The sequence below is a fragment of the Atractosteus spatula genome, chromosome 4 (assembly GCF_055471065.1).
Source record: "Atractosteus spatula isolate fAtrSpa1 chromosome 4, fAtrSpa1.hap1, whole genome shotgun sequence".
NCBI lineage: Eukaryota > Metazoa > Chordata > Actinopteri > Semionotiformes > Lepisosteidae > Atractosteus > Atractosteus spatula.
In genome coordinates this window covers 31,558,926-31,582,971 of record NC_142709.1, presented here as the reverse complement: position 1 = coordinate 31,582,971, position 24,046 = coordinate 31,558,926, and the positions used below count along the sequence as shown (strand labels likewise).

At 38.9% G+C, this 24,046-nt stretch overlaps 2 protein-coding genes across 2 annotated transcripts; one reads left to right on the top strand and one right to left on the bottom strand.

Annotated features, from left to right (window-relative positions):
- Positions 1-9,163: 9,163 nt before the first annotated feature.
- Positions 9,164-19,225, top strand: LOC148836080 (interleukin-5 receptor subunit alpha-like). Its single transcript, XM_088912761.1, has 8 exons — positions 9,164-9,301; positions 14,392-14,497; positions 14,588-14,769; positions 15,442-15,590; positions 15,682-15,826; positions 16,010-16,100; positions 16,247-16,328; positions 17,458-19,225. The coding sequence occupies exons 1-8, from the start codon at positions 9,214-9,216 to the stop codon at positions 17,506-17,508; spliced, it is 894 nt and encodes a 297-aa protein (XP_088768887.1). The 5' UTR covers positions 9,164-9,213; the 3' UTR covers positions 17,509-19,225.
- slc25a6 (solute carrier family 25 member 6) lies at positions 18,762-23,074 on the bottom strand. The gene is made up of 4 exons (XM_088912760.1): positions 22,815-23,074; positions 20,945-21,431; positions 20,245-20,385; positions 18,762-19,223 (listed from the first exon to the last, which is right to left on the bottom strand). Exons 1-4 carry the CDS (start codon positions 22,923-22,925, stop codon positions 19,066-19,068), a joined length of 897 nt encoding a protein of 298 aa, XP_088768886.1. The 5' UTR covers positions 22,926-23,074; the 3' UTR covers positions 18,762-19,065.
- Positions 23,075-24,046: the final 972 nt, after the last annotated feature.

The window sequence follows — 24,046 nt, the reverse complement described above, 5'->3', positions numbered from 1 at the left end:
ATACTGTACATTTCTTGTGACAAGGATAGGATCTTGTGAAATAGAGTAAAAGAGGTAAATTCTTAATTCTTAATTCTTATTGGGTCAAGGCAAATTTCTTCCTGCAAATATCCTGACTTTGTAGGGGGATATAATAAAGATAAGAAAGCTTATACCTTCATAGAGCTGTTTTTCAGAGCTCCTCGTTAAGATAATGCACTTCAAGGAGTTAGTGCAGGGCATATACTGTATAAAGAGTATGTACAAAAGAGGCAGAAAGCTATCAAATCTCACAATAATATGTGAGATCATTTCAAGATTACAATGCCAGACACTTTCCAAAACATACAGTATTTGGAAAAAGATCATTTCTGGACCAAAAAAACTTAATGGAATCTAAAAGACAAAAAAGCAAAAAAAAAAACATAATATAATGATATATTACATCAGAACTTCAAAATTATTCAAAATGGCCTGTACAGTGTGCTGAACCCATGTTAAAAGGAAACTATGCTTAAATTACTGGTCTGTGAAAAAGTTAAATTCCTTTTGGAATAGAAAACTTCACAAGAGCATATTACCTCATTTACTCTAATTGGGTGTAGTAGGAATTAGTCATTTTGCTTTGTGAAGGGACTGGTGACAAGTTTTCAGAGTAAATTGAGACATAGAAATAACTTTATAATATAATAATAACTTTGTCTAGGAGAAACCATGGTTCTTTTTTGCTGGTTCTTGTCAATGAGGAGCACACAAAAGACCAAAAGCATGGGTTAAATTAGCTATCATGGTTCAAAAAAGATGAAAGAGTATTGTAGAGGAATTTCAAGTAATGAACTGTAATTTGGTTTGTTTCTGACAGTTCAGGACTGCCACAATAAAACCAGTGATGCTGGAATTAAGGTTTGAGGAGGGAAAAAGTGTTCAGCAGCCGAGGCAGGAAAAGTTTCATAATCCTGTTTTTGGCATCGAGATGTGAGAGGCAGCAGTTGCAAAAGGAAGACAGTGTCTAGGAATAGCTAACCACCAGAGATGGCCAGATCTTGACAAGAAGAAATCTAACCTTGTGCTGAACTGCTGAACAAAACCAACATTCATATGTTTTGTGAGTATCAGCACAGTGATGCCTCATGAGGCAGAGAGTAGGACCTTAACAACAGCTGCAAACTGAGGGTTGTGAGCTAATTGCTGTTGCGATCAAATAGTCCAAGAAAAATCAGACATGATACTGTGACCCACTTCTACCAGACAGCTAGAAACAGGAGTAATGTTAACATGTGAACAAAATCGGAGATAATAATTGGAAATGACAGTGGAGGGAAGTGAGGAAGTGAGCAAGTGGTGTCTGCCGGTAGAAGGTGATCACAGAGCTTTCATTAGAAGATCACAGAGTCACACACTGAAATTACTGAAACCAAAAGGCAGAAACATCAACAAATTCAAGTGGGACAAAGTGAGAAAGCCATCCAGTGAAGTGGTCAGTAAGCAGCTCGAGGCTGACCATCTAGATAGTTATGTGTGTCTGCAGATATCATCATGGGGACAATGCACTATAACAGATGGCAGGACCTCATCTGACAGTAAGAGTCCTAGTTACGACTCCTTCATGCTGTATGATGTAAGGATTCAACATGTATCCATAATGACCTCTCACAAGGAAGAAAGGAATCCTGTGACAGAAACTGGAGGTAGAAGACAGGGCTTTGAAATAATTACAGCATACAGATAGGCAACAAATGAGAAGAAGCTATTCAGCTCATCCAGCTTGTTTTATTTTTGTTAGCAGCTACAGTAACTGATCCAGTTATGTCATCCAGCCGTTTCTTGAAAAATCCCTGAGCCTCAGCTTCAACAACATAATTATGGAGTGTATACCAGGCTCCCCCAATCCTTAAGAGAAGACAAGCTGGTGACTCATTTGTTAACTGCACTCATCTCAGTGCTGATTTGAATTCAACCTTAAATCTCTACATGTCATAGGAAGTAATACACCCTGTATTCTATATCACAAACATTTAGAGTGTGCAGTAAACCACAAAAGCTGAAGAGCAGAACATTAAAGTTCTGATTAGCTCAGTTGGTTAGAGTGTGGTGCTAATAATGCCAAGATTGTAGGTTTGATCCCTGTACAGGCCAGGCAAACTCCTTCTCTTTTATTTATTTATTTTATCTATTTATTTTATTTATCTAAAAAACAAACAAAAAAATGCAATTTCCCTAGCGAAAAATTGATAGAAAGAAAGTATCTACCTAAAGAAAAAAGTTGCAGAGACACAAAATGAAGTACGAGCTCTCAGTTCAAGAGTAAACCTTTTTTAAATGAAAAATTGTCTAAATTGTCAAATATTTCAAAGTTAAAAAGTGCTGGTGGTTTTGTATCATTTTGTGGGATACGCACAAGAAATATAAAGACACAATATGATTTCTCCAGTATCATGGAATAACTTTAGAAGAGTGAATTGGAAATGAAGTTGTAACAGGAGCCAGTCCAGGCTCCCGCGAAGTGTAGTTAAGGACCCTATGCAGACGGTATAATCCGGAAGTAAGAAGGAGAAGGACAACAGGGAGGAGACGATGAGGATCAGGGCGGGTTGACGGGAGGGTGTGATGACTGTGATCTGGTGCTCGGGGGGCGTGGCGAAGGCAAAGAGTCCAAAGAGTCCAGGGGGGAAATCCGGGACGCAGTCCAAAGTCCAAAACCGGGTGATCCATTCAAGACGAGACAAAACATGATTAAAACCCGGAACGGGAGCCGGGACAGGGACAGGGAATAAACAAGGCCAGGTGCTCTGAGCTCCGGACTCAGATGGTCAGGATGCCGTGATGAAGCCTATGCCGTCGGGTCTCTCCTGGATCCGCTGGTAGGCGGGCTTCCGGGCGTCCATCTCCCAATGCTGAGCCCGGAATAGCGAGAGCACCAGCTTTAAATAAGGAGGGGCAGAACAGAGGACAGGTGTGTATAATCAGCTAAAATACGAAAGAGTCGGAGCACCCTTAAGAGGAGGAATTGCGATCGTGACAGAAGTGTTTGTTTTTGAACTGGCTAATGACCCCAGACGCGCTATTAAACCTTAATACTAGCACGGGAAAGAAAAAGATTGCAGTGCATTGGCCAGGACCCTGATCATCTTTAACCCCACTGAAATGTTGGAGGTTGTAGCAAAACTAAAACAATTGCTACCAGAATAAATAAATGGAGTTTATAACAAACATTTGTGAGGGATGACAACAAGTGGCAAGTTCAATTTCAGCTGCCCTAAATCATAATCATTCTTGATGTAATTTCCTCACATTAGAAAATACTATCCGTAAGCTGCTTCTCTTCCTCCCATTTGTTTTCTGCATCCCTCCTTCACTCCGTTGTACTTGTGTGGCTGTCCTTTTGAGACTCCTCATGTCAGGAGTACCAGGTTGGACCTATGTGGCGCTGAGACAGAAGGTTATTGCTACCAATTGGCATCCAAATCCCAAAAGCAAAAGGCAAAAGTCATAGTCGAGGCAAAAGAACTAGGTCGGGTTGCCAAAAGAGTCAGGTCAAGGTTCTAGGTGTTGTTATTCCTAGTGAAAGATGCTTAGAAAGATGATTAGAAACAGAATGAACAATGGACAATGACAGACTATAAAACTTGTCTGACAGAATGTCTGGCTTATGAGTAACTTTGTTTCATAATGATGGTGGTGAGGGTGGTTGCAGTAAAAGGGCATACTCTGACTTCTGTCCCATTAACTTTTCAGAAGGTCATTAAAAACCTTGTGTTGTCTCAGATCCCATGTGCAATTTCCTCCATCTTGCACAATTTTGGAAAGTATAGACGGAAGAGACCTGGTTTATGGCTTAAATTGCAGCTAACACCTTGGCCATGAAGTCTAAATAATCAGATGTCTTATGTTCTTCTAGAAAGGATGCAAAAAGATTAAGAAAGAATATGCAAAAAAAACAATGAACACATTTCATTTTTTCTTTCTTCAAAAGTCAATTTTTGTTGATACTGATACTGTTGTGGTATCAAGTTGTGGTACTCTAAGAAACCTGAAAAAAAGTGAGATAGATTAAACAAATATAAACATATTCTGCATACATTTTGTATGAAGAAATGTCCAGGAATGTTTTTTTGTCTTCCCAAAACATGGAAAAAAAGAAATAAAATTCAGACATATCACTGAAGTTAGAGACATACAACAATGTTTATTCTGGAACTATACACAGCATTGATAAAAGTTAAGGGTATTAAACATGTCAGGATGATTTTCTAAGCTTACTGTTATACTACTTCAGGATCCAAATAAACCTCTGTACAGTGCCTTGCGAAAGTATTCGGCCCCCTTGAACTTTTCAACCTTTTGCCACATTTCAGGCTTCAAACATAAAGATATATATTTTTTATTTTATGTGAAGAATCACCAACAAGTGGGACACAATTGTGAAGTGGAACGAAATCTATTGGATTTTTGAAACTTTTTTAACTAATAAAAAAATGAAAAGTGGGGCGTGCAAAATTATTCGGCCCCCTTGCGTTAATACTTTGTAGAGCCACCTTTTGCTGCGATTACAGCTGCAAGTCGCTTGGGGTATGTCTCTATCAGTTTTGCACATCGAGAGACTGAAATTCTTGCCCATTCTTCCTTGCAAAACAGCTCGAGCTCAGTGAGGTTGGATGGAGAGCGTTTGTGAACAGCAGTTTTCAGCTCTTTCCACAGATTCTCGATTGGATTCAGGTCTGGACTTTGACTTGGCCATTCAAACACCTGGATACATTTATTTGTGAACCATTCCTTTGTAGATTTTGCTGTATGTTTGGGATCATTGTCTTGTTGGAAGATAAATCTCCGTCCCAGTTTCAGGTCTTTTGCAGACTCCAACAGGTTTTCATCTAGAATGGTCCTGTATTTGGCTGCATCCATCTTCCCCTCAATTTTAACCATCTTCCCTGTCCCTGCTGAAGAAAAGCAGGCCCAAACCATGATGCTGCCACCACCATGTTTGACAGTGGGGATGGTGTGTTGAGGGTGATGAGCTGTGTTGCTTTTACGCCAAACATATCGTTTTGCATTGTGGCCAAAAAGTTCGATTTTGGTTTCATCTGACCAGAGCACCTTCTTCCACATGTTTGGGGTGTCTCCCAGGTGGCTTGTGGCAAACTTTAGACGAGACTTTTTATGGATATCTTTGAGAAATGGCTTTCTTCTTGCCACTCTTCCATAAAGGCCAGATTTGTGCAGTGTAAGACTGATTGTTGTCCTATGGACAGACTCTCCCACCTCAGCTGTAGTTCTCTGCAGTTCATCCAGAGTGATCATGGGCCTCTTGGCTGCATCTCTGATCAGTCTTCTCCTTGTCTGAGCTGAAAGTTTAGAGGGACGGCCAGGTCTTGGTAGATTTGCAGTGGTCTGATACTCCTTCCATTTCAAGATGATCGCTTGCACAGTGCTCCTTGGGATGTTTGAAGCTTGGGAAATCTTTTTGTATCCAAATCCGGCTTTAAACTTCTCCACAACAGTATTACGGACCTGCCTGGTGTGTTCCTTGGTCTTCATGATGCTCTCTGCGCTTTCAACAGAACCTTGAGACTATCACAGAGCAGGTGCATTTATACAGAGACTTGATTACACACAGGTGGATTCTATTTATCACCATCAGTCATTTAGGACAACATTGGATCATTCAGAGATCCTCGCTGAACTTCTGGAGTGAGTTTGCTGCACTGAAAGTAAAGGGGCCGAATAATTTTGCACGCCCCACTTTTCATTTTTTTATTAGTTAAAAAAGTTTCAAAAATCCAATAGATTTCGTTCCACTTCACAATTGTGTCCCACTTGTTGGTGATTCTTCACATAAAATAAAAAATTTATATCTTTATGTTTGAAGCCTGAAATGTGGCAAAAGGTTGAAAAGTTCAAGGGGGCCGAATACTTTCGCAAGGCACTGTATATAGAATTTTCTCAGTCCTTGGATAGCATTGAATCAAATCAAATCAAAAATCAAATTGAATCAAAGATTTATTTCACAAGCTGTAATTTACAATGACAAACAGGAAAGAGGGGTTCACAGATAAAAAAGGGGTCTTAGAATTGTGAGAAGGTTTAACTGCTATGTCTGGTCCCCAGATGAGGCGTTGCAACCCATTCATGCATGTTGCTTATCTCTGGACTTCTCTGAAGCTTTGAGCATTGCCATTTACACAAGTCTCTGCAACACTTGTCTGACCTATGCACAGCTCCATAGCATATGAACCCCATACTGAAAGGATACTTATCATCTTCCATCACCCTTGACAAAGCCGGTCCAGGTCAGCCTTTAGCTCATCAATGATTTGGCGGGCCATCAGTTCTCGTGCAAACAGCTCTAGTGTGTTCAGAATGCTTTTCTGAAGATGTGACTAATGTACTCTAGTCTCCAAGTTCTAATCAGCTCTATGAAGTGTTGACTATCGTGAATGTCCAGGACATGTCTCACATCTGCCTGACATTCACATGAACTCATCCAAATGAGCCAGAGCACAGATGATTCTTTAAATGAAGGAACCTAAGAATATAAGAACAGTTACAAATTAGGTCATTTAGTACATTTAGCTTGCTTGTTTTTTTTCCTGTAGTGATATAACGAGGACACCAGGTGTTTCTTAAAAAGAAGCCAGGGTATCAATAACAATAAGATGGCTGGGTGGTTTGTTCCATGCTCCCACAACCCCTTGTGTAAAGAAATGCCTCCTGGTCTTGGGTTTAAATGATCTTTCATGTAGTTTCCACTCATGCCCACTATTTTGTCTTTAATTGTTGATTCTGATTAGGTCTAGCGAGTTAAATTTGTGAATGCCTTTAAGGATTCTGAATATTTAAGTCTTTCCGTTGAAATGTCTGCTCAAAACTAAAAAATGGTTCAATTTAATTAGTGTAATACAGTCCTTTAAGCCCAGGAATATATCTGGTTTGCTCTTCTCTGAATTATATATCTAGAATAGTAGCATTCACTCTAAGCATGGGAATACAAGTACATTTCTTTTCTAAATCCCAACTCACTTTGGTGAATCTGGACTTAAATTTTTTTCTTGGTCTTTGATTACATTCATTGGCACCAGACATTCCTGTCAGGGATGAACTAACTAACTTTCTCAGGCATGAAAACAGTTCTAAGGAGAACTTGGGCTCACTGATATCATGCACAGTTACAGTCACATTATGAGGAACACTTGTGATCTCTTGAGTTTAGAGACTTGAATATTTCCCACATTCAAAGGTGCACATATAAAATATGAGTGACTGCATTCTGGAATTCGGTAAATATCATTAGTGTCATGTGCTATCAATGTTACAGTCTGAATATAAAGAGCTTGTTATCCTTTCAAAGAGTGAAACTGTACCACTTACAGTTCGCCCAGACCCACCTCTCCCTACCTCATCCGTCTCAACTTACTTTTGTAAATCGTTTTGCCTTATTTTTGCAATTATAAAAATAATTATAGTCATGATTACAAAAATGAGTATACTGTAGATGATAGTTAGATGCATTACCATGTCATCCAATCCATGTTGCAGCTGAGTAGAATTCACCACAATGTGTCAAAAAGTTCAGTACTTACGATGCAATCATTCTACATAGTGAAATAGTTATCCAGTGATGGGGGGAAACTCGTGTCAAAATAACTTCCTCCCCAGGGCAATAGCTTTCATAGAATAAGAGTTATTCTGTTACATGGAGAGGTCAGGAAATCATAACATTCCTTGGCCTTGCAGTCACCAGACATGTATAGTCTCCACTGAGAACATGTAGGCAATCTTCTAACTGCCTCTGTAAAAATAAGTCTCGGGAAGCTGACATCCTGGTAGAAACTGGTAGGAGGCAGTCACAGTTGGTCATTTAATACGCAGAGCCTTGTCTATGTGTCATACTACAAAGCAGTGGAAACTCTGTTTCCAATGTTAACTAGTGTAATGTTTCTAATGTTAATGTAGGTAAAAGAGCTGGGGGGTCTTCCTCAGGTCTTCTCCTGATGCTGAAACTGCTCTCCAGAAATGTGCCCAAACTCATCCTCTTTCCTCCACAACACATTCAGTGGAGGCAACACTGAGCTATTACCAGGGTCATCTCTGTTGCAAGGGTGGTCTTCAGTCTGAGAATGGAGATGTGTTCTTTTTGCAGTGTCACTACTGGCTTGCCTTGACACAGCAATGACATCGTAGTTAGTGAACTATAACCATATTTCCACTCGATATTGTTTTGCGAAGCGCAATGGCTGTCTGTTTTTTAACCATGGTGATACTCTTAAACACTGACGACTTGACTTCTGACCAAAATGAAAAAGTATTTATTTTATTCACAGCCTTGCTGATTTTTGTTTTCCAGCCTAAATACATGTGCTGCCAAGTGCCAAAATCAGCAGTCTGATGAATTCTTTCAGCAGGATATTTGTATGCATGGCTGAATTACTGTACTATTCATGATAAAAAGATTTTCTATAAGCAAAGGTAGCACATGCTACCCAGCCACATTGTTGAAGATGGTATCCTGGTGCCTTTCAAGAAACAGTTGGGTAGCGATCCTTGGATCAATTAACTACTACCAAGTGAGCTATATACCAAAAATGGCCTCCTCTCATTTCTAACCTAATTTCTAACCTTTCTTAGGTTCTTACAAGACTGTGCCTCAGGCATGATCATTTGGGTCATCTACTGGTCCCTTTGCTGGTGAGTCCTTCTGAGGTGTCCGGTCTACAACACACTGATGGCACAAAGGTGCTTTCTCTTCATAATCAGGTCATATTTGTTCTTGTATGTGTTTTTTTCTTCTGGGCTTGATATTCAAAAGGTAATATAATCTCATTGCATGTGTCCTTTTAACTATCTCACTAAGGAGATCATCTACTTGTGCAACAGTCAGTCAAGTACATCACGATCAGTCATCAGTTGTGAATAATCAGTTAGTAAAATGAAGTCAAAAGCATTTAATCAAAAATCTCAAATCTGTATACTTTATTTTTCCAAAAACATATGTGCATAAATAGAGTTATAAACTTCTTTTTATGCAAAATATATTATAAACACCATATTCCTTTTTTTCTTTGTGGTTATGGGTGTTTTGCAAAACTATGGGTGTGTTCATAAACTTTGAAAACTGTAACTGTGAGTCAGGTTTGTATCTCTTACTAGATTACTCAACCACCAAGACAACTGCAGCTTTTAATTTTTCACAGAGCTGTTCCACAACTCTTTCCTATTTTTAAGCACAAATATATCTATATGGATACAGTCATGAAAGTGATTTCGGCTTGTTTTATTTTCGTGATGTTGACAGATTGTGAGAAAATCAGAAATCAGCAAGAAGATAGTAAGTATGATGATGATTTGTTATCATAATATAGAGTAAGACTATTGTTTTTTTGTACAGTGAGCATGAATATTCATAGTGAAGGATAAGCTTAAATGCGCAACTTTGACAAAGAGATTGTGAGAAAGTCTCTGGAGGAGTCAGACTCATGTGTCTGCAACTGTGTCAGGTTAACTTTCATTAGTTTTGTCTATTGATAATTTTGCAATCAGCTCAGGAACATGTGTCAAAAATCTTGATATCATCTTTGATTCAAACCTTGATCTAAAGCTCATGTTTTCCATATTGTGAAGATATCTTTTTTGCACTTGTATCCATGCACAATTCTCCCATCTCTCCGTTTGATGTTGAAAAGTTAATCATACCTTTGTCTTTTCCAGGCTTGATTAATGTAGCACAGAACTTGCTGGTGTATCCAAACATCTTAACAAATTGCTGCATGTTCAGAACTCAGCTGCTCCGAACATAACTAAAATTTACATACGGGAGTATTTTATCACATGTTTTAGCTTCCTTGCACTGACTTTATGTGGATTTCAGAATTATTGCAGTTCATCATTAAGGGCTTAAATGGTGTGGTTAACTGACTGCGCATCATGCATCACACAGAAAACATTAAAATCTGTTTTGCAGACAAGGGCTCAGATACATACTTGGGTTCTGCGTCCGAGTTACTGCGTTTGACTTCTGAGTTGTGGATCATAATATTAAATTAGCCCACATCAAGCATTGTTATGAGAGTGGAAAACACATTGCCATTCCTAAGCCATTTTCTAATATAATGCAATGGAGACTATTTTGAAAATAAATACACAAATAATTTTGCTCTCCTCTAAATGGTGCAGATTATGCAAATGTAATCCTTTAGGTCATCAAATAATCCAACAAAAAAGAAAAATGGAGAGGAATGCTTCTTTTTAATGGATAAATCCTGTTCATAATATGATTTTTTATACTCAATTGAATTTTTTCTTTATATTCTGAACTGGTTATGAAAGAAAATAAATGATGGTTCACTGCGATTCTAGTACTGGAGTGCCACTAACAAAATATTGGATTTGCTTTTTTATCTACTGTTGAGGATTTTAAATTGCAATGAAAAGAGGTTAATTAAACTAAGTGTGTCTAATGTTCCTGCTAAGGCTGGAGAGGAAAAACTGAATTTATCATTAACCTGGCATCTGTTCATAGAAACTAATTCAATTTTACAGGGCTCATTTGTCAAATGAGCCTTATCAAAAGGTCTTATTTGTATTTGAAACCTTATGTCTCTGGTGCTCCACAGTACAGACATCACCATACAAACCTCATTTTTATATAATGCGGAGCACAGTACTGTGGGAAAATTGGACAATTCTGCTATCTTGAGCAGCATTCACTTTAATAATACAAATAAGTAATAATATTAATAATAATTTAATATGTGATTGGCTATTCGCTTCTTGGCTGAAATTGTTGGAGCAAGGCAGGAATCAGGAAACATTCAATAACAGCAAAATTGAAAGAAAGAAATAACAGTACATGAATATTTCATAAATGGTGTCCGTGCCACACAACTGGGATACTATATACTATACACCACAATAATAATAATAGCTGGCTTATTAGAGTAGATCATGTTCAAAAGCATTCAACTACAGCAAAATTGAAAGAAAGAAGTAACAGTACATGAATATTTCATAAACGGGGGCCGTGCCACACAACTGGGATACTATGTACTGTAGTTATGATCCATTAAAGAAATCATTAAGGCACATGTACACGAAGTGAGCATTTAAACTGGAGAACAAGAGTGGCTCATATCCTAAACCAGTGCACACCTAGGTGTGTTATGCTATGATTATGTACTTGTCAGAAAGGCATTTTAGAGTAAGGCCAGCAGCCATATCACCCTGCAACTTACAATTGGCAACCCACTGAAGCTAAGCAGGTGTGAGCCTGGTCAGTACCTGGATGGGAGACCTTCTGGGAAAAACTAAGGTTGCTGCTGGAAGAGGTGTTAGTGAGGCCAGCAAGGGGTGCTCACCCTGCGGTCCATGTGGGTCCTAATGCCCCAGTATAGTGATAGGGACACTATCACTTTCGGATGAGATGTAAAACCGAGGTCCTGACTTGCTGTGGTCATTAAAAATCGAAAAGAGTAGGGGTGCAACCCTGGCATCCTGGCCAAATTTCCCATGCCTCCTAATAATCCCCCTCTATGAAATTGGCTACATTACTTTGTTCTCCTCCCCCACTCCGACAGAGTGACGCGCCGGTTGGAGTATTCTCGGTCGCATTTAATGGCAACGTCAGCTCAAAGATTTGGTTCAAACCACCAAATGGAGACGGGTGTGCCGACAAGCGGACTCTGCTGATGCGGGATTGACGCTAGGATGAGAGAGAAAGGCATTTTAGACTACAACGATGACAGGCGGATTTAAAGAGCTATTTTAGTGGAAATATTAAATGTGGAAAACACGTTTAAAACTGAAAACAGGAGAGCCAGGAGTCTGTAGAACAAGCTACCCAGCTCTTTTTGTGAAAATGATACTCTGACTTCTTCCACACAATAAGTCACTCATACTAATGTGTGGAAAAAACTGACCTTTTAAAAGCCTCAAAATACATCTTCAGCATTGAAATCTAATTTCAGTCGCAAACGTCCTTGAAAGTGTCATATTTAGCAATTAGGCCACATGAAAAAGTTGATCTCTTTTTTCTTCTCTGCTCTTTACTTGTACCGCTTTCAAGAATTCCAAGAATTAGACTGTGCAAAGGAAGCTGAGTGCTAAAATGACAAAAAAATTTTGTCACTGTTTCTAGGTTTTCTCAGTACCACCCAGATGTATTTTAACAATGTCGTCATGTCGTGCTTCTTCTGACCCTGTCAACAGCCATAACTGCATCCCTAGAACAAAACATACTGTAATATGTCTGGTGAATAAAAACACTTTGAACAATATTTATACGTTGTACTTGACAGTGCGATAAGGTCCTTGACACCAGACCCATTTATTATGCTGGTAGAGAAGTCTCCACATTTCACCAGAACATCTAATTGCTTCTGCAGGTTAGAACTCTTATAACTCTTATGTACTGTATGTGTATATGAAATGATACAGTGTAAGAGAAACCCCCCAGAAATACTGCCATACTTGTTGATTATATGTATCATTTCTCTTTCCTAATGGTTAGGACTTTTCACAAGCTCTCCTATCGGCATGGGAGCTACAATCCATTCCTCCTTTTTCTAACGGCTTGATCCAATTTAGGGTTTTGGGGGAGCTATCCTGGCAAGCAACGGTCATGTAGTGTGCTCTCTGAAGGCACCAGTTCTGTAGGGTTTGAGCATTTACTGGGACAATTATTAATTGTAGCAGTAAATCACAAAATGATTCTTTTGATGGCCTTAGAATCAAACCATGCGATATAACTCAAACAACGCACACACACACAGGTACTAATACACGAGGATACATTTATTAATACATAGAATATGCATGTAAACCTAACAGATCTTATCGAGAGGGTTATCAGAATACAAAAGGTATATATTCAATCAGTTACAAAGAGTTACCTATATCAAGAGGACATACGTTCAGTATATCATTCATTTAGACCGTTTCGTAAATGAACTTGGTTATAACTTCTACATTAGATACTCAAAACAAGTACATAATAAATTGATATCAACTGGTTGGGATAACAATTGAGTTCTCGAGCTGTAATGCATTGAAGTTGAATACTCATCCAATCTCTGGGGATTCAGATCTCCTGCGGGCACAAAGAAACAGTTGCAGGCTGTTGCTGTCCAATCCGCGCTCACTGGCTCCGTGCCAGGCTGTGCTGTGCGGCTTGCGACGGTGTGCTGCTGATGCTCACTGATGCTCACTGACCGGCTAGTTAGTGTTGGCTTTAACTAGCAAAGTTTGTGCACAGGAGAAAAAATGACTGTGGGTCCCAGCAAGTCAGGAAGAGGACCGGTTCGTTCCTGATGAAGCGCTAGTTCTGAATAGTGATTCAGCTGTCCACAGTTCCAACCTATTCACGAGGCTTGCTGCTGATGCTAACCTCGGGTGGATCCTCTGGTTACTCTCTGGCAACCTCCGCTCTAGACTCTTAGAACAGAGGAAAGTTCTGGCACTCGGACACACTGGCCGTTCCGTGGTTGTCCGGGCTGAGTCTCAGGATGGTCAGGAGGCGCACTGCGAGAATGTCCTGCCCTTGGGAGCCTTCTGCTCCTGGGCTGTCCTGCCCTGGAATTCTCCTTTGAATTCCCTTTAGAATTGTCCGAAAAAGTTCACAGAATTCACTTGGAGCTCTGTGTTGCCTGTTTTTACCTGGAGGAACTTCAGCTCGTTCATTGGCTGAAAGTTCCATGGGCATCAGAGTCCCACGTGGGTTACTCGGCCCTACCAGTCCCTGATTGGTTGATCAAGGTGAGATATGAGTCATTTACTCTTGACACCTAGGAATGCAGTCCAGATGTCCATCTGGCACTCCCTAGACAGATAGGTGCCAATGGATGACCATTGATCATGATAGCCAGGCTTAGCTAAGTGCATCCCCATTTGGGAGCTGTCCCTTATCAAAAGAAAACATCTTTAAATCAGCCTGCATGAATAGCTTCTCTGTGGCTGCACCACAGAGATGAACAGAGAGTTGGGGCCTCATTTGGGAAAGCACCGCAACACTTAATTCTGTCTTATTAACAAGCATTGCCGCTACAGTCACAATCCAAGATACACCAAGGACAGGACACCAGTCCATCAAAGGGCACACAGACACAGACACACACACCAAGGCACCTGCACCATTTTCCCAGAAGCCAATTAACCTACCGGAAAAACTGTATTTAATTTTGGCAATCCAGAATTGGGGATGTGGAAAGGTATTGGACATAATTTCATATTTCAAGATGACAAAAAACCCATACACAGTAGACTTCATTAAAATGTCATAGAAAAGAGTTTATAACGAAAACTTATACTGGAGCGTAAATTTTACTTTGGTGAATCTAAAAGTCTTTCACAAAGTGCCACTACACACAGTCAATTAATTCACTTTCAGATGGAATGTGACTGGTGTAACATGCTGCTTATTTTCAGATTTGCCCAGTGGGTCCCCCATTGAATGCATCATTTACAATGTCTCATCTCTAAACTGCAGCTGGTACCCAGCAATGACAGAATGCCAGTCAACTTTGGGTTTCTGGTGAGTGCAAGTTACACGTTTTGTACACTTTATGATGACTACAGTGAACTGACTTGTCTTTATTCTTACTGTAAATATGTTTTCAATCAGGCAAATGGGACAGGTGAAAGAATGTCCAGTGTATCTGAATGACAATCGAAGAGGAAGGAACAAATGCCACTTTCAGAGCATCTCAATAATCAGAGATGTGCAGTTCACTGTTCAAATCAATGTGTCAGTCCGCTTTCCTCCAAACCTGTCATTCTCACAGATGTTTGAACCATATGAAATTGGTAAGGGAGCTTATTTTCTTTTTGCATGTGGTGATTCAGCACAATAGAGAAACCTTTGTCAACACTACACTGTCATTATTTGCAGTCTGTCGTTACCATGGTCAACAAAAAGTGACATCTATTATTCATAACCTTTACAACAATTGGGTATTTGTGTTGTTTTCAATTCAACTGATTTTTCACTGGGAATTAAACAACAGGAAATTTAGAGATGTCACAAAATGGATCTCAACAATTGTATTTCAATTATTTTCATGTCCCCCATGATTTCATCCAACCCCTAAACATCACCAAGCCACTACACCATAAAAAGGTTACTTACTAGGCATCATGGGTGATACCAGAATGAGAGAATGTAGATAAAGTAAACAGCAAGTACTGAAAAGATATAAAATCTCTTTTTGTGCTTCAAGAATTGAAATAGAAGTATCACAAAACATCATCTTAAATTGTTGTTTAAAGTTGTGCATTAACATTATCAACCTCTATCTGAAGAAAATGAGCCAGCTGAAACATTCATCCAAAGAGAAAGTACACAATTATGACAACAACCCAAACCAATAAAATAAAATGAATGAGTATTATGCAGTTTGCTTTATTCAAAATGTATTTACTTCAGATCGGATACCGAAGAGCATGTAATCTAAATTTATTTATACCTTTTCCTTTCAGAAAAACTAAATCCACCTTTAGATTTCAGATATTCGTTTAAAAAGAAATCTTTTTCACTGTTTTGGAAACCGCCACCTACAAAAGATCCAATAATGAAAAATTGCTTTGTATACCAATTAATCATCAAAGGCATGGATTCAAAACATGAGGTAAAAAAAGGTTTAATAAGGCTATAATAAGGTACCTCCATTCAGCAGCTGTCCGGTTTATTTCATAATGCAATTTTCTTTTCCAAATCAGGAAAATATCACTCTAAATGAAAAGACATCCTACACCACAGAAACAGACATCTCTAAAAGGTATGCATTTAAACTTCGAGTGAGAGGTACAAAAGACTGTGGCTTTGGTAATATATGGAGCGAATGGACTGAGGAAATATATGAAGGTAAGAAGCACTTCCTTATTTTCTCTATAAAAGCCTAAGTCATGTTGCAATCCTAGTATGATCCTTTTTGCATTGGAACGAATATTGTTTAAACATTAATGCATCCTTTAATGTTTCCACTTGCATTCCAGTAGTACTATACATGTGTGGTTATTCATAGATTTTTTTTTCTTTTTTCCACAGGTACAGAAAAATATTCTGATGTTCTCATTTTTACTTCTCTGGCAACATTAACTCTAATATTGACGCTGATCCTGTTATACGTTTTCAAAAGGTAAGTTTACAGGGTTCATGTTTAAAATGTCTCACATTGTAAACCATATTACTGTATTGAGTAACATATAACATATGACATATTTATTAGGAGCGGAGTTCACGGTAATTTGTGAAAATATTCACCAGAGGGCTTTAACTTTTCAGGTACAAGCTTATTGATAAAATATTCCCTGCAATCCCACATCCGAAAGAAAAGATGGCTGAATGGTTTTTAAATTTTGGCAAGGTAAGCACTCAGATAAATCATCTTACAATTTACAATGATCATCCTAAGGTTCCCTTTGTGCATACTACTTGAACTGGATGTTGTACAATAAGAGAATATTGCACAAATCATGTGGGTAACTGAATGCCTCTATGACGCACACACTCCTGTTATAACATTCCTGTAATTACTACACCCTCTTTCCCTTACTGTCCATCATTAAACTCTGCTGCTGGATATCATCTACGGAGTTTGTAAGCCTTGATTCTAACAAGTTTTTCTTTTTATGCAATTTAAATGTTTAATCAAATGATTTTATTTTTTTAATTCCTCATTCTGCACATTCTTTAACAGCATATTGGTTTAAGAAAGGTTACAAAAGAGAAGAGGCTATTTAGCCCTTCTTACTCCTGGTTGTTAGAGTTTACTGATCCAAGGATCTCACTCTTCCATTTTCTTGAAGGAAGATCAAGAATATCTACATCAGCAACATTAATGGGTAGTTTGTTCCAAAATGCACTCGATTTCTACAGGTTATACTGTAGCATTATTGGTATCACGTATCACTAATTCTTGCAACTAAGACTGAATTTGAACAGGCTATGAATCCATCCATCGTTTTTAAACCACTTTACCCAGTACAGGGTCTCAGGGGATGTTGCAGCCTATCAGAGCAAATTGCACAAGGCAGCAAAGACCCTGAACAGGACGGCAGTCCATTACAGGGCACACGGACAAAAAAAACACACAAACCAGGGACGATTTTACAGAAGCCAATTAACCTACCAGTAGGTCATTGGACTGTGGGAGGAAACTCACGTGAACATGGAGAGAACAAACTCCAGTAGTTTGCACCCCATGGACTGAACCCAGAGCTCTGGTACTGTGAGGAATCAAAGCTAACCACTGTACCGCCATACCACCCAGCTATCAATATGTAACAATTTCTTGTGCTTATTAGACAAACAGCAGTTGTAATACTAAGTAGGTGTGATCCCCAGATAAATTAGCTACTGAAACTAATACTAGACAGGCACAACCTCATTTGCAATTGTTCTTCGAGTTGTTTAGAACAATAACAGATGATCCTGGTAACATTGAATTCTGTTTTTTGACAGTTCTGACTATACAATATATATTTTGTTTTCAGGGGGAATGGGACTACTGCCAGAGATTACAAGTGCCAGTAGAAGTTATTTAAATTCCAACAGAGAATAACAGTCTGTATAAATGTTGGGATGCTCCAGGATAAGCTGTCCTGAAGAACATCAGATGGCATGATGGTTTCAGGCAACTATGAACTGGTGTGATTCTTTGATGAAGCTGCACTGCTTTCTAAATATGTGCAAGAGTTAAGTGGTGAAAATCACTGGGAAGAGCACCAATCTATAACTGGTGATGTGACAGGTAAAAACAGAAAGGGCAGATTCAAGCAGATCATTTAGAGCTTAATTATACAGATCTTTTTTGCAATAACTACTGCTTTTTTTTTTACCATGTCCACCATGTTCAAGAACTTCAAGGTATTTAAACAAGTATTACAGGACAGCCCTGCTAAACATTAATGCATGATTTCCAATTCATTCAGTTTTAAAATCACTATGTTCATCTAACTTTTCTTTTCTGGGGAACAAAATTAACTTAGTTGGTATTCAACTACTTCAACATACACTAGAATGCCAGAACTAGTCCTTGCATTCCAGTAACAATACTTACTCAGGACCATCAGGATCAAGGCATTTTACACAATTCTCTTAAATCAAAGAGACTTTTGCATTTTAAACAATATTCATCTCACTTCAAAAAATAAAATTTATTTTGCTATGTCAAACGTACTGTAACTATTGTACATAGAAATAAAGTGAAAAACCTTGGCTAAATGAAACTTGCCTCGATTGGCGTTTTTTCCATTACAATAACAGGGATATAACATATATAAAGATTAATGCCTTTGCAAATGTTGGTCATTCTTGTTGAGCTCAGAACAAAAAAAAAACTTGCAGAACAGACTTTTTGAGTTGAGCCACAGAAAATGCATTCTTAGCACCACCTTGAGGAAATATTGACACACTGCAACTCCCCTAAGTGCTGCCACAACAGGAAAAACAATGGTAATTTTGAGAACAATTGAGACGATTAGAATAGAACATTTGGAAAATTATTTATTCACCTATTCATCTTATTCAGGACTTTGTAAATGATTTACACTTCTACTGAAGGTCTAAACTGCCCTGGAAGTTCAAAAAACCATATAAATTTTAAATTTGTGAATGTTAAAGTAAAAAAAATGTGAATCCTTGGACAATTATATATTAATTGCAAACAAAAAAACTCATCATTCCAACACAGAAAAACATTTTTTTTTGCTTGACTGAAAAAATTCAAATTGCCAAACAAATCCAAATTAGGAAGATAGCGGAGGACATACACTTAAATAATGGAGATAGCACAATGTTTTGTTTTGGGGTTTTTTATTGTACTGGAGGAGAATGACCCAGTTTAAAACATAAGAAAATTAAAGATGTGCAAAAAAATAAAAGGTACATAGTGCTTAAAAGTGGAAAGTACACAGCTCAATGCACTGAAAACATAGTTGGCCACTACGTTTCAAGAGCTAGGTTTTACCTTGACTCCATAAATACTGGAATTTTTAAGATTCTGAATAGGCTTAATGGTCCTTAGCAGTACTGTTATTCTACAATGGTCAATATCTTTGTTCCCAAGACAATTATGTTTCTAAGACAATGATGGAACTAGCTTAGACAATCTTTTTGAATTCATCATACAGGACAAGTACAAAGGCACCCCCCATGCCTCGAAGAACGTTGGACCATGCACCTTTGAAGAAAGCTCTTCCACCTTCATCTCTTGCAATTTTCTTCCAGCAGTCAATGGTTCCAGTGTACATGATATCCGCTGTGAACAAAAAAGGAACAGGAATGAAAATACATATGCATTCAGAAGCATAAGTACTGATTTGACTTATCAGAAAATAGTTTTGATATAACTTAGGAATAGTGCAGCTTTTGAAGAACAAAGGCTGAATATAAAGAAGAATTCCTCCAGTGCTCAGATCTAAATAGTGTATCACACCACTCTGTATACTCACTTTTTCTGTCAAGAGAAAAATGAAACCTGTGGAATTCAAATGAGCTTCCCATACATGGGTGTAATGATTCTACATGAAGAGGATGAACTTAACTTGTGCAAAAAAGTAAAAAGTGTTTGATTATTTTTGTTGAAAACCGTTACCATTTTTGAGGGAAACTGATCGCGTGCAAGGTACAGTTTTGCTCTTTGTCGAAGAAGAAAAAGACGAGGATATCACATTGGCCCCACAAATCAAGAAAGAGAGAAACAAAACAGCACCACTCTCTCAGCAGTCCAAAGGTCTGCATCTCCAAACCTGGAAAGCTACAGTGTCTTCTAGTTTTAATTCCAGTTGAGCTCTAAATAACTTAATAGGATCAATCAATTGCTTAACTAGGAAGAGCTAACACGCTTTCAAGACTTCGCTCACTGACCTTTTGAGGCTGCCAATAAAACCTGCAGGACCACTGCTCTCCAGGACTCTCTATGCAATCAGCTATTTTCCCATATAGGTAATTTGTCACTGGTGACTCTTTCACAGCATACAGCTATTGAACAGGGATATGCATGGCATAGTTTCAGAAACATGCCAAGTATCATTGCCCTACCTTGTGTTCACCTATATGGCTTTGATTAATGAAAATATATAAAGTGAAATTGTAGAGGGATTGATGGCAAACATGTCAAACACTCCCCAGTAATATATGATTTAGAAAATGAATGTAGTAAGGACAAACACTGTTCTTCACGATTACTAGGTATCTACTGCATAATTAACTTGAGAAGCATATTCTGTTTAGCCAGACCTGACGATTCTCAAAAAGCCACACAATCTTGGTTCTTTTACCTCCTTTACGTCCAGACTGCATCATCATACGACGGCGCACAGTATCGAAGGGGTAAGACATCACGCCAGCCACTGCAGTCACAGTCTGGGCGATCATCCAGCTCACCACAATGTGAGTGTTCTTGGGGTCAGGTAGCATACCTGAAAGAAAGATGATCTTCTTCATAGAAACATCCAGTGGGATTCACATTTTCAGTGGGTTTTACTTCTGTGTTGGACACTAACCTAAGATTTATGTTGAGGGAAAATGCCTCATTCTGTAAAGAACTAAATTCCTTGGAAGCCTATTCAATTACCCTGAAACGTGGTGAGCTCCTCTCAGGGCCTGATCACAGCGGAAAGTAATCAGCGAAGGCTGCATCAGTACATGTAGGTGACATCTACTCTATAGAAGTCATATAGTGAATAAATTGTATGTAGGAAGTACTGTTCTCCAATGAAAGGTGATAGGTAGTAAACTACCAGGAGTCCCACAATCAGCACCTGTATCAGATTGCTGCAAACACAGAACAACTCTTGAACAACAAGGACACTGTATTGCAAAGTCAAATGAATGTCAAAACCCCACCCCTCCCTCCATGTACTATTAAACATGCTCTTAGTGAATGAAAAGGGTCCACCACTTATTAGGATAAATCAGATTTGATCATTATGTTTCCTGAATAGGTCACAAAAGACAAGGGTTTTCATGATCATTTACCTTTAGCTGTATCATAGATGCCAAAGTAGGCGGCCCTGTAGATGATGATGCCCTGCACCGACACATTGAAGCCCTGGTACAAGCCCCGAAGCCCGTCCGACCTGAAGATTTTCACGAGGCAGTCGCCCAGCCCATTGAACTCCCTGCTGGCCCCGGCTTTGCCCACATCCGCAGCCAGACGGGTTCGGGCGAAGTCAAGAGGGTACACGAAGCAGAGAGAGGTGGCCCCAGCAGCGCCCCCCGACGCCAGGTTCCCGGCAAAGTAGCGCCAGAATTGCTTGTGCTTGTCGACTCCTCCCAGAAACACCTGCTTGTACTTGTCCTTGAAGGCGAAGTTCAGGGCCTGCGTGGGGAAGTACCTGATGACGTTCGCCAGGTTGCCACGCCAGAACGAGATGAAGCCCTGCTCCTTGGGGATACGCACCACACAGTCGATGATGCCCTTGTACTGTTTGTCAACAGCAATCTGTTTACTGGCATGTTGCACCTGCAAGGAAAGTCAGGAAAATGATGTCATTTACACTAGGTGACACTTTGAACCTGACTAGTGTGTGCTCAGCACAAAGGGTCATTATAGAGCGCAAAGATCATATCTTAAGTAAACTTCATGAAGTACATATGTAAATTCCACTGTGGAAAAGTGTTAGGAATGTTTCTAGTCACAGCGCTCTAAATATTCCATCTGCATCTCCTTGCATGCCTGTGTACTGTAGCCATGCGAGTGAGACTGCATCCTATTTCATTGTTTTTTTGTTAGAAAAGCCAACTTGCATATTTAACAGTAATTAAACTTTTGCCAAGCCTTCTCCCTCTGCCCTGAATAAATGAAACACTTGTTGAAATGCCCCTTCAAAAATAAAGCCAGCAGAGAACAAAGTTGTTTTTTTTTGCTGAAAGCATCCTGCTTAAAATGAAGAACTTGTACTTTAAACCTGCCAGCAAAATATCAGAAACCCTGAAGAGAAATGTCTATTACCACCCTACTTGGGTAAATGCAATAAATACTGGATAATACATTTAACACCCAAAACATCACAGTAACTACACACAATTGGTGACTAAATGTAAAGTGAACAGGGTTTTTATTGTATTTACAAGACATACTTGAGATAACTATGTGTTTGTATGTATGGAGTATATATAGTCTCACATTTTCTGTTCTTGCCTGAATAGAAGCAATCTGGGAAAAGAACAGCACTCAAGCATACAATACAAAAGTTGAATAAGAAAAAGATATTCATATCAAAAGAAGCTGTTCTTAAATTGGGATTTGAAACCACAATCTTCAGTTAAAGGTCAGCAGCCACTGAGGCCTTGTCATAACAGCTTGGCTATAAAATAGTGTTGTAGATCGCTTCTGATACTGCTCTTAACATAAAGTCTACGTGTTAGTTAATTCATCGTTAATGATGCAGTTAATTAATTAGTTAATAAGGATTTTCATCTAGAAACTATTTAGATAACTGAATTAGACATAGATCCCAGTTAATAGGTGCAGATTTGAACACGAGGGAGCCAAGGTTACTCTCATTTCCAGTTATTAACATAAACGATAGGCGTACAAAGTCTACCGCGAGCTATGCAATCATACTAGAATTATGTTAACTGACTGAACAGGATTTGAAAACGATGCTTTAGCCAGCAGTAATTGGAAGAGGACTTCAATATGGCTGTTCAAGGAGAACGCTGAAGGTTGCTAGAGGAAACTGCATTATGCGACAACTTCTCAAAGCAAAATTAAGTTTTATACAATGCATTAGAACCCTGACCTACAGCAATGTACAAATGTGTTATTCCAGTGTCTTTCCAGTTTTAGTAATCAGTAATTCCAGTAATCCCTACTCCTTGAGTCAAATACAATCAACCTTACCTGCAGCAGCAATTTCACTCTCTCTATAGGGGCCACTGCGGTTTTAGATATGGCAGCAGCAACTCCACCAGCGAGGAAATCCTTAGCAAAAGAAATGGCTTGGTCCGCCATGTCAAGCAGCAAATTGGTTTAAACCGTCAGGTAGGCGCGCTTGAAAAAGACAGAGGCCGTAAGACACAGCGATAGCTTTGACCCCGGTACTGCTACACTTCCTCCGCTAAACCCGGACAAAATGGAGGAGCTACGTATTACCGTGATGCTTTGCTACTGGACAAAACATCGCGAGATTTCCGCAAAATTTAGTTCCGATAGGTGCAAAGAGTAAAAAAAAAAATCTATAAAATTGCTTATAAATATTTAATTTTTACACGTATATACAAATAAACGACTGATGCATCAAATACAAATCGCGACTATTGATATGAGTAAAAACTAATTTGACCATGGATTTAAATTGCGATTAATTTTGACAAGCTACGCGAGCTGACATTTAAATTGGCTGAGAAATATTAATTGAAACTTGTGAAAGGAAAGAGATACAACACAATGACCATACAAAATAGATACTACGATACTGGCAACAACCTCCACCTTCAATGCTCCCATAGGTGGAAAGTGGGAAATAATTTTAGATGGACAGAGACGCTTAAATGCTGGATGCCGCCGAACTGGGATACTGCACGAATTCTTATTTTCACTTGCTTAACTGACATATAGAGAAAAAGTAGTCAGGTGTTAAATCATTTAATGAGACATGGAATGTAAAATATAAAGAGAGCTGAAAAGACTGCTTTCATCGCTTACAGCCACACCACCCTGAATACGTCCGATCTCGAAAGCTAAGCAGGGTTGGGTCTGTTTAATACTTGGATATGAGACCGCCTGGGAATACCAGGTGCTGTACGCTTTTTGCACCTAGGAGGCGCTATGTCATCATTAAAAAAAACACCTGAACACCTGAAGAAGGCTCCACGGCAGAAACATTGTTTCCTTTCCTTTCTTTTCAGCATGGAATAAACCCGTTACCTGTTACTATTTTTTTTAAACTATCACAGTTCCACATTCATATATTTTGTTTATCTCCTCCACCCCTTGTCTACCACATACAAGATAGAAATTTAGAAAATCACAATTTTGGGTTGATTACTCATTTGTAATTATTTCAGTGTGGTATTGACAAGTTTTATAGCCTTGATTGACTTATAACAGGGTTGAGTAACTGTAGTCCTTGT